This window comes from Littorina saxatilis, linkage group LG4 (assembly GCF_037325665.1).
Source record: "Littorina saxatilis isolate snail1 linkage group LG4, US_GU_Lsax_2.0, whole genome shotgun sequence".
NCBI lineage: Eukaryota > Metazoa > Mollusca > Gastropoda > Littorinimorpha > Littorinidae > Littorina > Littorina saxatilis.
The window spans coordinates 18837385-18854018 of record NC_090248.1 but is presented as its reverse complement, the minus strand read 5'-3'; the positions used below and the strand labels follow the sequence as shown (position 1 = coordinate 18854018).

The following is a 16634-nucleotide window of genomic DNA, read 5'->3' as shown; positions in this document are numbered from 1 at the left end:
GTCTCTGTGTCTTCTGTCCGTTTCTTTGTCTTCTTTCCGTTTCTTTGTCTTACGTTTTATCTATGCAAGGGAAGAGCTGAGACTGTTCTGGTTTATTATGATTTGACTTTAAGCCAGTTTTTGTTTGCTAACCTTCTGTAAGATTTGGTTTATGTTCTCGAGTCGTATTTGTATTTCTCCGTCCTGTAATGTTGGTCAGCTTTCCTTTCAGTGCGTGTTGTTTCTTGTTTAGTTAGCCTAGTGTGTCCTACGTTTATTCTATGTAGGGTTTTCTAACATTTTTTGTCTTGGTGATTTTTTATTGATTTGCCGCCATCTTGTTTCGGCCGCCATTTTGACGTCCATCTTTGATGTTTATGTTTTTAGGACACCTTTGATGTTTAGTTTGATGTTTCGAATTCTAAGTTTAGTTTTTTCTTTTCTATCAGTTTCCACCGCTCCGCGCTTCTCGCACCACGCTCCGCGCTTCTCGCTCCATGCTCCACGCTTCACACTCTACTGTTCTGCACTCTCACTCAAGCTAGTCTTTTCTACTTCACATTTTAGCTTTAATTCACTTTCTAAACTTAGATTAGTTTTTCCGCCACGCTCCGATATAGGTTACTTAGCCTCTCCATAGATTTATGTTTTAGCCTTTTTATATATTGATATTATGAGCTGATTCCGAATTACCATGACATCGACAAGTATTCAATAAACTTTAATTAATTTTCCAATTCTAGTGTTCGTTTTGTTTTGTGAGCGCGTCGGTTCTTTATAGCACCAAAATTACATCCTCCAGAATTTATATAAGCCATCACAGAATCTTACAGCTACTCAAGGGCAAGCACAGTGGAAACTTTGATATTTTTTGGAACATTTTGGATTGTTTTCGACAAAGAACTTTATGAACTTTTGTAGGCCTGTGATTAGGGCCACTGACTTTTGAACTTCTTATCCTTACGAATCTTGTGAAGAGATCATGAACCTTTTGTCTTAAAGGAACTGTTTCGTATCTAGCGAACAATATTTTAATTTATTTTTGTCGGGCCCAGAGCAGAGCAACTTAGGCATTATTTTAGGATTGTTGACCATAGCATTGCACACTTCGTACTTCGTATTTTTCTTCCCCTCTAGTGAGTGACCCGAGGTGTGCCGTTTTGAATTTTGCTTCTCTATATTTCGCAAGTCTTTGTTAACCTCTACGTTTTCACTTGACTTAAAGTATGGATGAGAAATTACCTGCTCATGAGAGTGCCGAGCTATCCCCTTACACTTTGAAGGTAGAGAGGGATGAACATTTTGCTTCGGACACTGATAGTCGTAAGAATGAAGGCGACCATGATGGCGCTCAGGGCGAGCCTCTAGTTGAACCCTCTCAGACCCAAGACACTTTGAATTCAGATAGCATTCCTCCTCAAGCTGAACTTTCTCTCACACAGGAAGATTTAGGAACTGAGCCCTCCCAACAGGCTGCAAGTGCAGAGCATCTCGCTCAACGAAGTAGAGAAGAAAGAGGCCCCGCCATTGTTAGGGCTAGACTTAATGCTGAGGTGAGGGAGCTGTCAGACAAGTACTGGGCCCTAAGCCGAGCTCATAAGAATATGATCAGCGAGTTGTGCACAGCCTTTAGGGAAACACCAGACAAAAGGAGAGTCCTTAAAGCTCATAAAATAGACCTCTGTGAGCACATAGACGAGCTGAATGTAGCGAACTCGAGGCTTTGTCAAGTGGCTGAAATTGATGTAGCTATAGAAGAGGATCTGAGCGATATGCACATGCAAACGGAGACGCTCAAAGAACAATATCGCAGTCTCTTTCCCAAGTTAGACCCGTACGCCTCCAGCTCGGACTTGACTTCCACAGTCGCTTCTGGAGGTGCTAGAGAGGTTTCTCTAGATGCTTCTTTGGCGGTAAGCGCAGCAAGATTTAGGTCCCAGCAAATGGTCGCAGATGAAAGGGCCAGACAAGAAGAGACTCTTTTGCTTTTAGAAGAGAAGGCTTCTAGGACCATGGCTCTCGCTGCTGAGAAGAAGGCAGAGATGGAAAGAGAGATGGAAAGAGAGTGTGCTCGTTTAGAGAGAGAAGCTCAAGATGAAAGGTTATCTTTGAAGAAAAAAGAAAAAGAAGTTAAGGCTGCACTAGAGAGGGTGGAGAGAGAAGGCAAGATGCAAGAAGAGCATGACGTTTTTAAGATCCTTAAAACTGACATAGAAGACCAGCAAAGGGCTAGAGAAAGATTCATGCCCCAACTACCTCGTGACAGCCCCATTGATAGGTACCTAGGTACTCACAACCCCCTGCATGTAGGTACACACTCAGAGAGCATAGGAGATGTGGCGGTAGGGTATGATAGGCACACACAGCACACACAAGATGCATATAAGCCTGCGACAGCCGACACCTACGCCCGCCCGCGTCACCAGCCGGCAGCCAACACCCTCGTCTCTGGGCAACATCAGCCTGCGGCAGCCAAGCCTGGACTCCCGCCACTTCAGCAGCCCACGGAGGTCAGGGCTTATGCCCCTTCGCATCTCCAGTCGGCCGCCGAGGATATCCGCGACACTCTTCGAGGCATCTCCAGGACCCTTGCCCAACCTGTCTCCGCTTCTCACCCACTTCCAGCAGCGGTCACAGCCACGGCTCCTACCACTACGACGATGACTACAGCCACCACGATGACGACAAGAGTCGGAGGCCAATTCGCGACCTCCTTTCGGCCTCAGTTTGTCAAAGCTGAGATTCCAAGCCACGAAGATCATCCTCGCCAGATCTACGCGCCTTCCCGTTTCCCTCACAAATCCCTCAATCCATCAGCGAGACCTTTTCCCGGGCCTTTCCCTGGTCCTTTTCCTGCCATGACCTCCCGAGAGTCTCCGACCTATGTGCCAAGCTTTGCATATGGGCCTTCTGTCATGCATCCTCCCATGCAAACGCAGCAATATGACCACGCTGCAAGTTTTGCTCCTGACACTGACTACACACAGCATGGTTTTCAAGAGGCTCCGGTCACGAGCCCTTCAGACGCCTACTACGGGCAAGATGCATACCTTCCTCAGATGCAAGGCCAGCCAGCGCTCTCCGAGGGTTCTGCCCTAGCTCGTACTCTAGCTGAGGCTCTCCTGATCAACAGGTTACCGACGCAGGAGCCCACTACGTTTTCAGGAGATCCTTTGACGTACCCTCTCTGGAGGTCCTCATTCACTCTTTTGATTGAGCGGCAGGGCGTTTCTGCAGAGGAAAAGCTCCTCTACTTGGAGAAGTACTTGGACGGTCCGGCGAAGGATGCGGTCAAGGGACTCTTTCTGATCAGGGATGCCCAGGCCTATCAGCAGGCCCTTCAGACGTTGGAGGAAAGGTTCGGCAGTTCTTTCGTCGTTGCCAGAGCCTTCCGAGAGAAACTAGATGCATGGCCGGTTATCAAACCCAAAGATGGACAAGCCCTCCGCGCCTTCTCGGACTTTCTTGGACAATGCCTTGTGGCGAGCCGAGTGATAGGCCAGCTACAGAATCTGGAAGACCAAGCCTATCACAAGACACTCATGAGCAAGCTTCCAGATTGGTTGGTGAGAAACTGGGTGCGGAAAGTAAACAAGACCAAGAACGAGAAGAAACGCTACCCTACCTTTGAGGAGTTGTCAGCTTTCATCAAGACAGAGGCAGACATCCTTTGCGAGCCCCTTTTCTCCTCCAGCAAATCTGCCGCCTCTTTCACCTCACAGACCGCCAGTTCAGCAGTCCCCAAGAAAACATCGTACAGTACGGATTGTTCTACTACATCTGCATGTCAAGAGTGTGACAGATGTCAGCACCACGCTAAAACTGTCCTGAGTACGAACTGCGACGAAGTCTGTCCCTTTTGTACCGTTCGTTTTCCGACCAGCTCTTCTTCTCATCCTCTACTCAGATGCCAGAGGTTCGATGAGATTCCCGTTGAGGACAGGAAACACTTCATGTACGAAGCGTCCTTGTGCTTCTCCTGTGCCAGAAAGACTGACCATAGAAGTGTAGACTGCACTACCAGGGCGATATGCGACAAGTGCCAAGGCCCACATCTCACTATGCTGCATGGAGCGCCTAGCTACAGGAAGAAGTTTCCCAATCAGCAACGGAATGCACGGGGTCAGCCAGATTCTTCAAGGTTTGTCTGTATCAGTCAAGATGCCCGTGTTTCTGCCTCTGGATCAGCATTCGCGACAACCAACAAGTCGGACAGACCAGTCAGAGCTACCATGATTGTTCCGGTCAGAGTTTCGACGAAGGAGAATCCCACGGTAGAGCATACGACATACGCGCTGCTTGACACCATGTCTTGCATCTCCTTCGTTACTGAATCTTTGAGTGACAAGCTGAACACTCATTCCGAGCCAGCGTCATTGAGGCTGAACACTATGACTTCTCAGAACACTCATATCGAATGTCAGAGAGTGACCGGATTGTGTGTCAAGGCCCTCAACTCCAATGTTTCCCACAACCTGAAAACGCTCTACACGACGGACCATCTCACCAATGACACTGAGAACATACCAACATCAGAAACCGCTCGTAACATCAAGCATTTGAGCCATATTGCCAGCGAGATTCCCCCATTGCTCGAAGGCTGCACTCCCGGGTTGTTGATTGGCTACGATCATGCAGAGCTATTCATGCCAGAGAGAGTCATCAAGGGAGACCCATACGCCGTTCTCACACCGTTGGGTTGGACGATACTGGGACAAGTGTCGCCAAAACAGTCTGTCCATGACGTGATGCACGTGTCTCTAACAGAACAGTATTGTCCCAGCGAGTACGAAGGTGAATCAGTCGCTTCCGTATATCGCACGACACTCGCCGAACCCAGCATCTCCGACCCCCACCATGCCATGGAAAGGATTTTGAGAAGACCAGTACGAAGAAGACCAGTACGAAGAAGACCAGTACGAAGAAGACCAGTACGAAGAAGACCACAACGAAGCAGACAACGACGAAGAAGACCACGACGAAGAAGACTAGTACAAAGAAGACCACAACGAAGACGACCACGACGAAGAAGAAAGTGGCTTCTTCCCCAACGAAACGTTGCTGTCGGAGATGTCGTCGTGCTACGTGACGAAGCCGTATGCAGAGCAGATTGGCCTCTTGGACTCGTGACGGAGGTTCGCCCCAGCGACGATGGGCTCGTGCGAACCTGCAAGCTCAAGACTGTCAAGGTCACCTCGAAGACGAGCCATTCCACTTTCTACTACTGGCGCCCCATCTCTAAGCTGACCGTGCTGGTGAAGGCAGACCCGGACACTCAATGACTTTCCCAGTGATCTTTACTGTTTTCGACAGACCGTTTGTGCATGTTTTGGTCTGACGTAATCCGTTCGCCTTTTTGACAGGTGGCGCTGTTTTGATTTGGGGAGAAAATTTCGTCTTAATGCAAATATTTTTTGTGACTTTGTGGTTTCTCTCCATTTGTATATATGTTTTTGGTTCCGCATTTTGGAACGAAAGCTCTTGACAGAGGCAAGCGCTTAATGAATCGGTTTGTTTAGTCCTTCCCGCGTGCGGATGCCTGTGCTTATGATTAAGAAGACGGAAGATGTTTTTCATTTGTATTCTTCTGTAGGTTGCGACTACAGTCTTTTATACTGAGTTGCGGTTTATGTAAAGGTGTAAGAATAATGTTGACACGGTATGTTGACAGTGACGGACCGACGAAATATGATGTTACATTTGTTGAAAGAACACGTGTGATTTTTTAGATTGAGACTCATTGAGAGTGCGTTTCGAACAGCTACGTTTTGGATAATGCCGAAAGGATTCTGTAACGTTTCGGTTTTTTGTATTTTGAACCACGTATGAGAGTGCGTTTCGAACAGCTACGTTTTGGATAATGCCAAAAGGATTCTGTAATGTTTCGGATTTTGTTTTTGAACCACGCATGTATTCGATGATTTTTGTTGATTTTTTATGTCGACTTTTGTAAAGACTAAGATGTCTTCGAGGGGGGAATGTGAATGCCCCTGCTAAGGAGCCTTCTGTGTATCTAGATTCTTTTTGTTTTGCTTGTGTTTTTTAGTCATGCTTCTAGCTTGACTCGCATGCGACTTTCCGTGGTGGTGGCTTCCCCTCTCTTTTCTTTCACTTTTCTTTCCTTATCTCACTTTTGCCCCTATTTGTTCCCATCTTGCAGCCACCTCTGTAGGTTCGCGTGCGGGTCTAGCTCGCTCTTTATCTTTTATTTTTCTTTATTAAGTATGAGCGTCCTGGTACGAACTTTGTTTTGTTATAATGACGTTAAATATTGTGACGAACTAATTTATAAACGAGAGTGTGGCCGGCGTTTTTCTGATATTGTTTTCATGTGCCTGTATGGCTCACGCTGGACAGCCTTGGAGTTTTTCCCCGGAGAGCACGGGACGCATGTTTTGCAACAGTAATATTGTAGTAACGCGCAGTTTTTTTAGTTCACCTCTGTGGTGGATAGCCTGTTTTCGTCGTCACTTACTGGGAAGCCGTTCACGGAACAAGATGTTTTAGGATAGATAGATTTTTTTGCTCTGTTCCGGGGCCCAGTGTTTTCTGCCAGCCTCCAGTTTTGTTTTTAAGTTATTTTGTAGTTCAGGTTCAGTTGCTCGCCTTGAGTCTGTTTTTAGATTATTGATGCTGTCAAAGGCGAGTATCCATTTCTGACTATGTTTCTTTTATTTACCGAATTCGTGTAATTTTCGTTTCGAATCTTTGTTTGTTATGACTTCTTTCCGTTTCTGTGTCTTCTGTCCGTTTCTTTGTCTTCTTTCCGTTTCTTTGTCTTACGTTTTTATTTATGCAAGGTAAGAGCTGAGACTGTTCTGTTTATTGTGATTTGACTTTAAGCCAGTTTTTTGTTTTCTAACCTTCTGTAAGATTTTGGTTCATGTTCTCGAGTCGTATTTGTATTTCTCCGTCCTGTAATGTTGGTCAGCTTTCCTTTCACTGCGTGTTGTTTCTTGTTTAGTTAGCCTAGTGTGTCCTACGTTTATTCTATGTAGGGTTTTCTAACATATTTTTGTCTTGGTGATTTTTTATTGATTTGCCGCCATCTTGTTTCGGCCGCCATTTTGTCGTCCATCTTTGATGTTTATGTTTTTAGGACACCTTTGATGTTTAGTTTGATGTTTCGAATTCTAAGTTTAGTTTTTTCTTTTCTATCAGTTTCCACCGCTCCGCGCTTCTCGCACCACGCTCCGCGCTTCTCGCTCCATGCTCCACGCTTCACACTCTACTGTTCTGCACTCTCACTCAAGCTAGTCTTTTCTACTTCACATTTTAGCTTTAATTCACTTTCTAAACTTAGATTAGTTTTTCCGCCACGCTCCGATATAGGTTACTTAGCCTCTCCATAGATTTATGTTTTAGCCTTTTTATATATTGATATTATGAGCTGATTCCGAATTACCATGACATCGACAAGTATTCAATAAACTTTAATTAATTTTCCAATTCTAGTGTTCGTTTTGTTTTGTGAGCGCGTCGGTTCTTTATAGCACCAAAATTACATCCTCCAGAATTTATATAAGCCATCACAGAATCTTACAGCTACTCAAGGGCAAGCACACTATGTCATGTTGGTTGATCGTTTTCCGGCACTAAGGGTTATCCCATTGTGAAGGGTGGGGTAGAGCCTCTTACATTGGACATCCTTGCAAGTGCAATTCATGGTATGATGGAGATGCTTCTTTACCCATCCAAATTGGATTCTTCCAAACGGTCAGCTGGTCGACGAATCTTGCAGGCGAAGAGAAGAAAATTTGGAGGGAACCGTTATTCTAAGCCGTGAAGCAAGCGTTCGGTCATACAAAGATTTTTCATCATGGCTGAGAAAAAAAGATTCGTTGTGACTGTGGAACTTTCGTCGGATGAATTAGACAGGTTGGAGGCATTTTTCCAGCAAAGTGATGTTGACTTTGATATTTCTGTTGATACTGATTCTGCGGGATCGACTAGTTATTCACAAATATCGGAATGTGCAGCCAACCCGGACCCGCCTTTTTATATTCCCGCGCTGGAGGGACGAGAAATGTGTCCGTTTTGTTTTGCACAGCCCTGTGTGACGCATGAGGACTTTCGTCAAGGATGGTGGCCGATGGAAAATGTTGAACCACACCGGAAAAATCATCTGTACAGAAAAGACCTGTACAGAAGATTCTGGACAATGCTTTACCACCGAGGAGTCTGGACTCTACCTGAATACATTGTGAAGAAAGAAAACGCATTGGAGCTCGACGCACACAGAAGGAAATTTGTATGGAGTAAAGATAGAGACAAACGCGACATCATGCCGAACTGTGTGATATCTCTTATACGGACATGGTTCCCAAATCCAGCTTGCACCGCCTACATGGGTCATTTGTGGGAATAGACAGAAGTCGTCAAGACCTGTAACGCTCGTGTTTTTTTTAAATGCCTGCATTCCATTTATGTTTGCAAAAAGGTTGAACTGAATGTTCGTGTGTGTGTGTCTCGGTTGAGAAGTAGATCCTGATGTTTTCAAAACAATTTTAAATTTCCTTTTCATGGTCATCTCAACACAAAAATCATAACTTACAGGGCGAATAAAACAAAAAAAATATTATGTTCACAAATTAAAAATAAAAACGGACAAAAAGTAGCAGGAAGAATTCAGATGAACACTGGATATAAAAAGCGGTCAACTCTGTGCTTTCTCAGTGCTCAACGAACGTTGGTGTTAGGTATCAGCTCCAGCGGCAGTGGCCGCCAGTGACCGGAACGTTGGGGTCGCACGCCATCTGGATGACGTATTCCAGGTGGGGGGTGCTTACAGCAGGAACTATTTTTAGGATTCGGACGTTGCCTACGGCTATCATTGGCGCCGCCCACTTTGGTTGACTGACAGCCGTTTGATTTTGAATTCAAACTTGGTGAGTGAGAATTTTTTTCTGAAAAAGCATGTTAGAAGGTTGTTTGTGATAAAATTTTGAACTGCATGTGTAGTGTTCATGCAGATGTAATCACTCGCACAATTTTGTGATTGTTGTTGTACTGCTGCCGTCGTACTTTTACAAAAACTTGGTTCAAACGAGAGCTCGTTCAATCAAAGCACCCAATCACAAACTGGTCGTGGCACGCGCCAGTCTGCTTTTATACCCGGCTCTCGGCCTTTAAGGACTGCGGAAAGCAAGCTGTCAATGTCATGCAGTATGGCGCAACCCAATTTTTGTCTTCTTTATCCTGCATGTGTGCATTCACGTTTCCAAGCACCGAGACTCGCTGTGAACCTGGGATCTTTATCCTGCGCATACGTTCCTGCATGGGTGTTTGGACACTGAGGAGAGTGCACAAAATTGACTGATCTGGAAAATGAATAACTCTTTGAACATGGGGGTCAAACCCATGCCAATAGCGACAACTGGTTTCAAGCCAGCACCGTTACTAACTGAGCTATCTCCCTGGGAAAAGATATGATGAGTTTGACAAAACAAGTGTAACGCTAAGCTCTCGCTGTACTGACCTCCAGAAGCAGCACCAGCTTGCCGGCGGCCAGAGGTTTGAGCAGCTGAACGAAGTGAGCAAAGCAGGCCGGTGCTACGCTCATCTCACCCTGCGTGCAAACAGCTACATCCATACATTCACGTTATGACAGTCAATACATTTTCACATCATTTCCACATTAATATTAACTATCAAAGCCATTTACTCAGTGTTTAAGGTACAATTTACAGCACTATGTAGTAAAGTCTTCTTTGAGATACATTTTGAAATTAAATAACCATCTACTTTCTGCCAGTTAAACATCTTCCCTATTATTTATTTGATTTGATCAAAACAGTTTGATCTGTGCCACTGAGCACAGTCCAGCACACAAGCACATGCTTGCATGTGTATTTCAGCATGCGTGTGTCATGGCATGAATGCCAGAGATGTCATTATTTTCCTGTTTTCCTCACACTGCCAATTCAATGAGCGTGGCTTTGATTTGTTGTTAACCCCTGTGCTCTCATATCTGTTTTCTTTTTTTTGTAACTTGCATATGGGCCTTTTGCAATGCTACCTTTGCGCTTATATTTTCCACACGCTATGCTACAAGCACATAAGTGACAGGTTATTTTTACAAATTTCATTGTCTAATATCAACAGGCATACCAGAGCAAAACATAAATCATGTTTGCCCATCCTCCCTGTACAAGTACTAACCTACACTTCGTTCCTCCTTTTTATACTTCCTCTTTTTACAAAATGTAAATTCAAATTTTTAACCCACATTTCATGCAAATAAAGTGTATCACAACAAAACATGGAAAGTGACTGTTTGGATTGTTTGCTCACCTCTGGGCAACCAATAGCTGAATCAAAACCAGCTGAGACGAGCACAAGTTCTGGCTGAAACTGAGATAAAAAGCAGTTTGAGTTTGGTGTAACTTATAACAAAATCGCGAATGTAACTCAAAATACAATCTGTGCAAAGTTGAACAAATGTGCTCGTCCGAGGTGCACAAAAAGGTTGTTCAGAAAATACAGTAACAAAACACTGTTAACACATCTCGAACAAGCAGCACATCACATTTTCAACATTATTTGTGTCACAACAACTATGCAAAAAGTTATTTTGGTCACAGACAAATGACTTAATTATCACTAATACTGCTCTAACTACTGAATAAAAAGGAGCAAACCAAAAAAAAAAATTGTTGTAAAAACGTAAATTTTTTTCATTTCTGTAAAAGATGATTGGTGTCACTTACTTCATAGGCTACTGGCAGCAAAAGGTTGAAGAAGATAGACAAATAGTCACTGTTGTCACAACCAGTCTGAAACACAACAAAGCCAGAAACCATCACTTTCTAAACAATAAAAAAAAGATGTTGAAACAAACAGATGAACAATCAAGCAAACAAACTCATTAGGTTTAAACAAAATGTTATTCAGAATTTCTTCGCATGAACAGTTCAAAACATACAGCTAGGACACGCACTCAAGCAAATGCTTATATCATGTGACCAGAACAATACTAAATTACACACATTTTCGTAATGGTGGACATAACAACAATAAACCAGAAGAACAAATTGAAAGAATGGGGATGGGGAGCTAAATAGGAACAGAAGAATCTACTGAAGATAAAAAAGAAAAGGGAGGGGGAGGGGGGAGAAAGTACAAACAACCACAAGGAGAGACTAGGACGAAAGCGCATAGGAAGAGAGCATCAAGTCTAAGACATGCAACATGTAAATTCTAGTAAATGTAAAATTTTTTTGATGAAAGGCAACCAAACTCATTTAGCAGTTATAACCCCAAAAAGCAATAATACCTCTGCTTTCAGACCTCCTAACATTTGAGAAATGTAGAGAGGGAATCTTCTAATTGAGGTAAGTTAATGACACTATGAAGAAACTGTCTGAGAAAATGAGTCATAGTAGAGGGAGTCTTACAATTGAGGATCTTAATCAAGAGGTTCTACTGTATTTAACAAAATTCTTCTTTTCCTCGCATGGTATTAAGTTATTAACACAGCCTATTACGGTTTTCAGAATATTAAGCCAATTAAGACTTTCTCTGGTTCAAAACATCACCCCCCCCCCCCCCCCCCCCCCCAGAACATAGTCTTACAGTTTGACTGTTGTGACTTAACTCTTTACTAGACTGGTAACAAAAGAGAAACAAATGAAGGAGGAGAACAAAAAACACAGAGGCTAATTAAAACTACTATGCATACCTCATTCAGGGGAATGTTAAAGTTGAACCCTCTGCCTCTCCCTTCCCCAATGTAGTCATAGTCGGACTCTCGCAAATATGGCCACTCCATGCCGTGCTCATAGCGGTGGATGGAGACAAAAAGAACACTGAAAGAACAACACAGTCTTTGTGAGTAGCTGCACGGAAATCACATAGATCAATTAAACATATCACAAAGGCAACAGACAGATCATAAAGCAAATAAACAAGATCTGAGAAACAAAGGGACATCTATATATATATACGATGTGTGTGTGTGTGTGTGTGTGTGTGTGTGTGTGTGTGTGTTCGCGATGCACGGCCAAAGTTCTCGATGGATCTGCTTCAAATTTGGTGGGCATATTCAGGTAGACCCCGGACACAACCTGGTCGATGAGAATTTTCAACACGTGCTCTCAGCGCGCAGCGCTAAACCGATTTTGGTTTTTCTGTTCATCTTCCCAGATCCATTCCCAGTAACTCTTCCTTATCTTCTCCAGTGTTTTGCGTTTATCTCCCTTCCTTCGTGTGGCGTCAATCCATATTCCCGTTACTATTTTTAGAAGGTCACTGTCCACAACGCTTTCATCCCGGCGAAGCCGGATATTCCCGTTACTATTTTTAGAAGGTCACTGTCCACAACGCTTTCATCCCGGCGAAGCCGGGTATTCCTCTACTTCTTCCCGGCCAAGCCGGGTTTTGCCGGGTATTCGGCTCTACTTCTTCCCGGCGAAGCGGGTAATCATCTAGTCCACTATATATCGACTGGCCTTGGGTAAGAGCGCATGCGCACACACACACACACACAAACCTCACACACACTCACTCACACACACACACACCAACCTCACACACATTCACTCACTCACTCACACACACACACACACACACACACACACCAACCTCACACACAATCACTCACTCACACACACACACACACCAACCTCACACACACACAGTGACACACCACACACCAACCTCACACACACCAACCTCACACACACCAACCTCACACACACACACCAACCTCACACTCACCCACACACACACACACACACACACACACACACACACACACACACACAGTGACACACCACACACCAACCTCACACACACACACACACACACACACCAACCTCACACACACACGCACACCAACCTCACACACACACACAGTGACACACCACACACCAAAAAAAGAACAACACCAACTCTAAGAGTAAGAGACAAACAGACTATTTTCTGTTTTTACCTTGGATCATCATAGAAGGCAAACTGAGTACCCTGCCCATGATGAACATCCCAGTCCAAAATCAACACTCTGCACAAACAGACATCATGCAAATCATCACCATCATCAGCAAAAATGTGCTTAGCCCTACCAAAGAAAATCATCAACAGGGTTACCATAATCTACATAATCATAATTCCACACACTCAACTGTCAAAAACACCACTGCAATGAAATGAAAACTGCCTGTGGCATATATTTCTTCTTCTTCGTTCATGGGATAAAACTTAGAATAATAATAATAATAAAGATAGCTTATATAGCGCCGCTTCACAAATTTAACTATGCTCTTAGCGCTGTACATCGAGATATAACAATTTCAATAATATAAATACAAAGATGATATTATAATAATACACATTTACAAATATCACTCACGTGCATACATCCTCGTGCACACCACGCGCATACACACTCCCACTCATTAACAAGTGCTTCCATCCCCCTGCCACTGAGATGTTCATATACCCCCCTGGACAAGCTCACACCATGTCCGTCTCCTCTCTAGACTGTACATACACTCAGCAAGAAAAAGAAAGACTAAATGCAAATTTCATACACAACCCTATAGCTCAATCAAAGCTGAAGCAACTATACAAAAAAAGACACATTCAAACAACAAATCTAACTTCACCTCTAACAGTCTATAAAGATTGCAAGGACAATTTACGATCCATCATGAAGCCGATAACAGGTACCACTTCCAGAAACAAAGCAACTTTCGCTCATAAAAAGGAAAATAACTGCCGCAGTAAACACTCCAGCCTGCGAGGCGAATGAACCGGAAGCACACCTGTGTTTTTCCCACGAGTGGGAGGCTCCCAGTTCAACATAAATGAACTTAAACAGTGAATACAGACACTGTCATTTCTGTTCTTCTCCTTAGGCACAATGAAAATCACCATTGCACAATTTACTCATTCATGACCTTGACCACAAACAGCACCTCAACAACTGTGCTGTAACAGTAGCGAACGAGAAGAAGAAAACCTGTGCTTTAACAGTAAAACCTGATGAAAATCAACTTTACCTCTGGAGTCCATGCTTTTCCATTGCGGTTTTGGCGGCAACAGCCACGTTGTTATAGTAACAGTAGCCCGAGTATTCTTCTGACATTGCATGGTGTCCTGGCGGCCTGCAAATCACATGCTAAAGTTGACAAAATTGTTTCTTGAGAACCTCACAACGACAAACTGATAATAGGCATAAGACTATAAAATTTAATAGTTGAAAAAAATGGTGCAATCTGGGGATGTCAAGAAGCTTTGAAGCTTTGAATCTGCTAGACATCTGCCAAATGACAGAAAAAGCCCATGCCTAGATACACAAAACAAAGCAGAATGAAGTACCATTTCTGTGCTGACAAAACTTACTTACAGAATTTTCCTGACACTTCAATTAAGACAACAAAGCAACTCAGCATTTTGATGCTTCATACAATTACTGCAAGGGGCATGCATACAGAAAATGCATACGGGAAGTTAATGCTTCTGGAAATGTCAGAAGATGTTACATTTCCAAAGAAAATGTGTAAAATCTTTGAAAATCCTGCTTGAAACTTTTTTTTTTAAATTCCACATTTACGACAGTAACTATTTTTAAATCAAAGCAATCATACCAGACTTTAAAATTCATTTCCCCACCACTTTCATTCATGTATCTTTCTTTCTATTGTGAAAAGCTTTCTATCTCTCTCTCTGTGGCATTGGTCAAGAAAAGCTGAGAAGTCTTCAACAAATCACTGATAAATCTATGGTACCTTATAACAGCCATTCCATTCTGCAGCTGCAAAAAAAAATTCAAACCAACCAGTAATTCAAACTCATGCAGATGTCAAGGAAATCATGTGAACTTAAAAACAGGAAAAATACTGTCAAGGAGTTCTAATTCAACATGCAATGCAAAAGGTACAAGCAGGAAAATTAAGCCATTCGTTTGTGTTATTCATTAACTTGAATTGCCTCAACAAAAACTTCTTTTTTGAAAGACCACAACTAATGATATTGATAAGGTGAATAAAAAACACATAATAAATAAAACTAATTCAAGCTTTCTGTGATTTATAACTTTCAAGCTCTTTGTGACTTATAACAATCAAATGCATGCTGCTTCAGAAAAGATAATGCGCAAACAAAAGCAATGCAGAAACTTACCTTTCCAGTGACAACCTGTTCCACCAAATCAATGGCACCACCCAGCGCTAGACGAGCGTTCTCCTCTACAGTCTGAAAACAGACAAACAATGAGAACTTTGACTGACTGATTGACTGATTCTTGAGAATCTAATACCAAAGAAAGAAATGCCCCAACACTTTAACTGAAAGGTTTTATATGAAATTGGGCAACACTGTTTCAAAATTAGCAAGATCTAGATGTGGCACTTTTCAGCACATTTACGGGAACGTGTACGGGTAATGTCATCAAATCTAGTTTTTACGTCACGCGTTTGCCAAGATCTGCAGTCTTGGTTGGAGCAAAACAACGCATGCATTTGGAACCTTTAAGAAAAAAATGAGTCACGGGTGACGCAATATCTACACGTATACATACAGGTCTTTGCTGCACGTTCGATCATCTAGAACACTGTATTATACAGCAAACACCATCTGCAATCATATATATCAATCCATACAAAAGAGATTTGAACACAACTAAAGCCAAACAACAAACATTAAAGTAAAGTCCCACCTTGTGGAAATAGACATAGTCGTAGGAGCGCGAGAAGTTGCCGAGCTGCTCTGTGGTCATGAAGTGCGTCTCTTTCAGCAGATCAATGTGCTTCTTGCTGTGACACAGCAGAATCTCCTCGTCTCTAGCTGGCCGTACCTGACCCGTCAAAATTAAATAATTAACAATTTTCACTCAAGACGATTAAGATCAGTTTAAAGGGACAACAACAACACAAATGATCAGAAGCATAAAGAGCAATTGTTGGCTTATGGCGCTCAAAATCCTTTGATCAGAATGACTTCTAATATATTACTAAAACTCTATGTCTGTCTCCGTGTCTCTTTGCAAGATTTTAAGGCAGTTGAATAACACTTGCAAGAAAAAGACACAAATGGTATTTAATAAATATACTGTGTGTGCATGAATCTGTGCATTCATGCATGCATATATAATGTACATGTATGTGCATGCATTTGTGCAACTGCACACGCATGTCATCAAACTTACTGGAACATCAACGCATCGCTCCACAAGCCCCAGCTGTTGAATACGGCTGTAGCATTCTTGGATCCTTTCTGGCTTTTCTGTATAGGATGTATTCCATGCACAGTAGTGCCTTGTCAACTTCTCTTCATACACCAGTCCAGTTTTGCTGAGGAGTGAAAGGGGAAAAATGAGGAAGGAAAATTATTCCTTGCATACTCTAGAAAGAAATCCCGGTAAAACTGTTGTGGTTTGTGATCTTAGTCCTGGCTGTATGCAGTCTCCATTCTCTCTGATCACACACACACACACACACACACACAATTCAAAATCCTGTTTCTTATTCGCCAAATGTTTTCACTGTCAGGACACAAAATCAGACACGGCTAATACTCTTAATCTTACCCTTCTTTATAAAGGAATGTTTTTTTTTTTAAATCAACGAAAAGCAACCCCATTTACAGAAGACAATCAAGCTTCTAAAAATTATGTTTTGTCCACAATTCTCAAGATCACATAACAAGATCAGCAC

The 16634-nt window shown here is 42.9% G+C and overlaps 1 protein-coding gene across 1 annotated transcript in view; it reads right to left on the bottom strand.

Moving 5' to 3' along the window:
- Positions 1-16634, bottom strand: part of LOC138964158 (polyamine deacetylase HDAC10-like) — a 42778-nt gene that overhangs the window by 13729 nt on the left and 12415 nt on the right. Inside the window, exons 3-12 of the mRNA XM_070336045.1 lie at positions 16127-16271; positions 15638-15775; positions 15103-15174; positions 14709-14734; positions 13980-14084; positions 12911-12979; positions 11660-11786; positions 10689-10754; positions 10273-10332; positions 9458-9547 (exon numbers count right to left, since the gene is read on the bottom strand). Of these exons, the coding sequence (XP_070192146.1) occupies positions 9458-9547; positions 10273-10332; positions 10689-10754; positions 11660-11786; positions 12911-12979; positions 13980-14084; positions 14709-14734; positions 15103-15174; positions 15638-15775; positions 16127-16271 (898 nt within the window). The remainder of the gene's footprint in view (positions 1-9457; positions 9548-10272; positions 10333-10688; positions 10755-11659; positions 11787-12910; positions 12980-13979; positions 14085-14708; positions 14735-15102; positions 15175-15637; positions 15776-16126; positions 16272-16634) is intronic.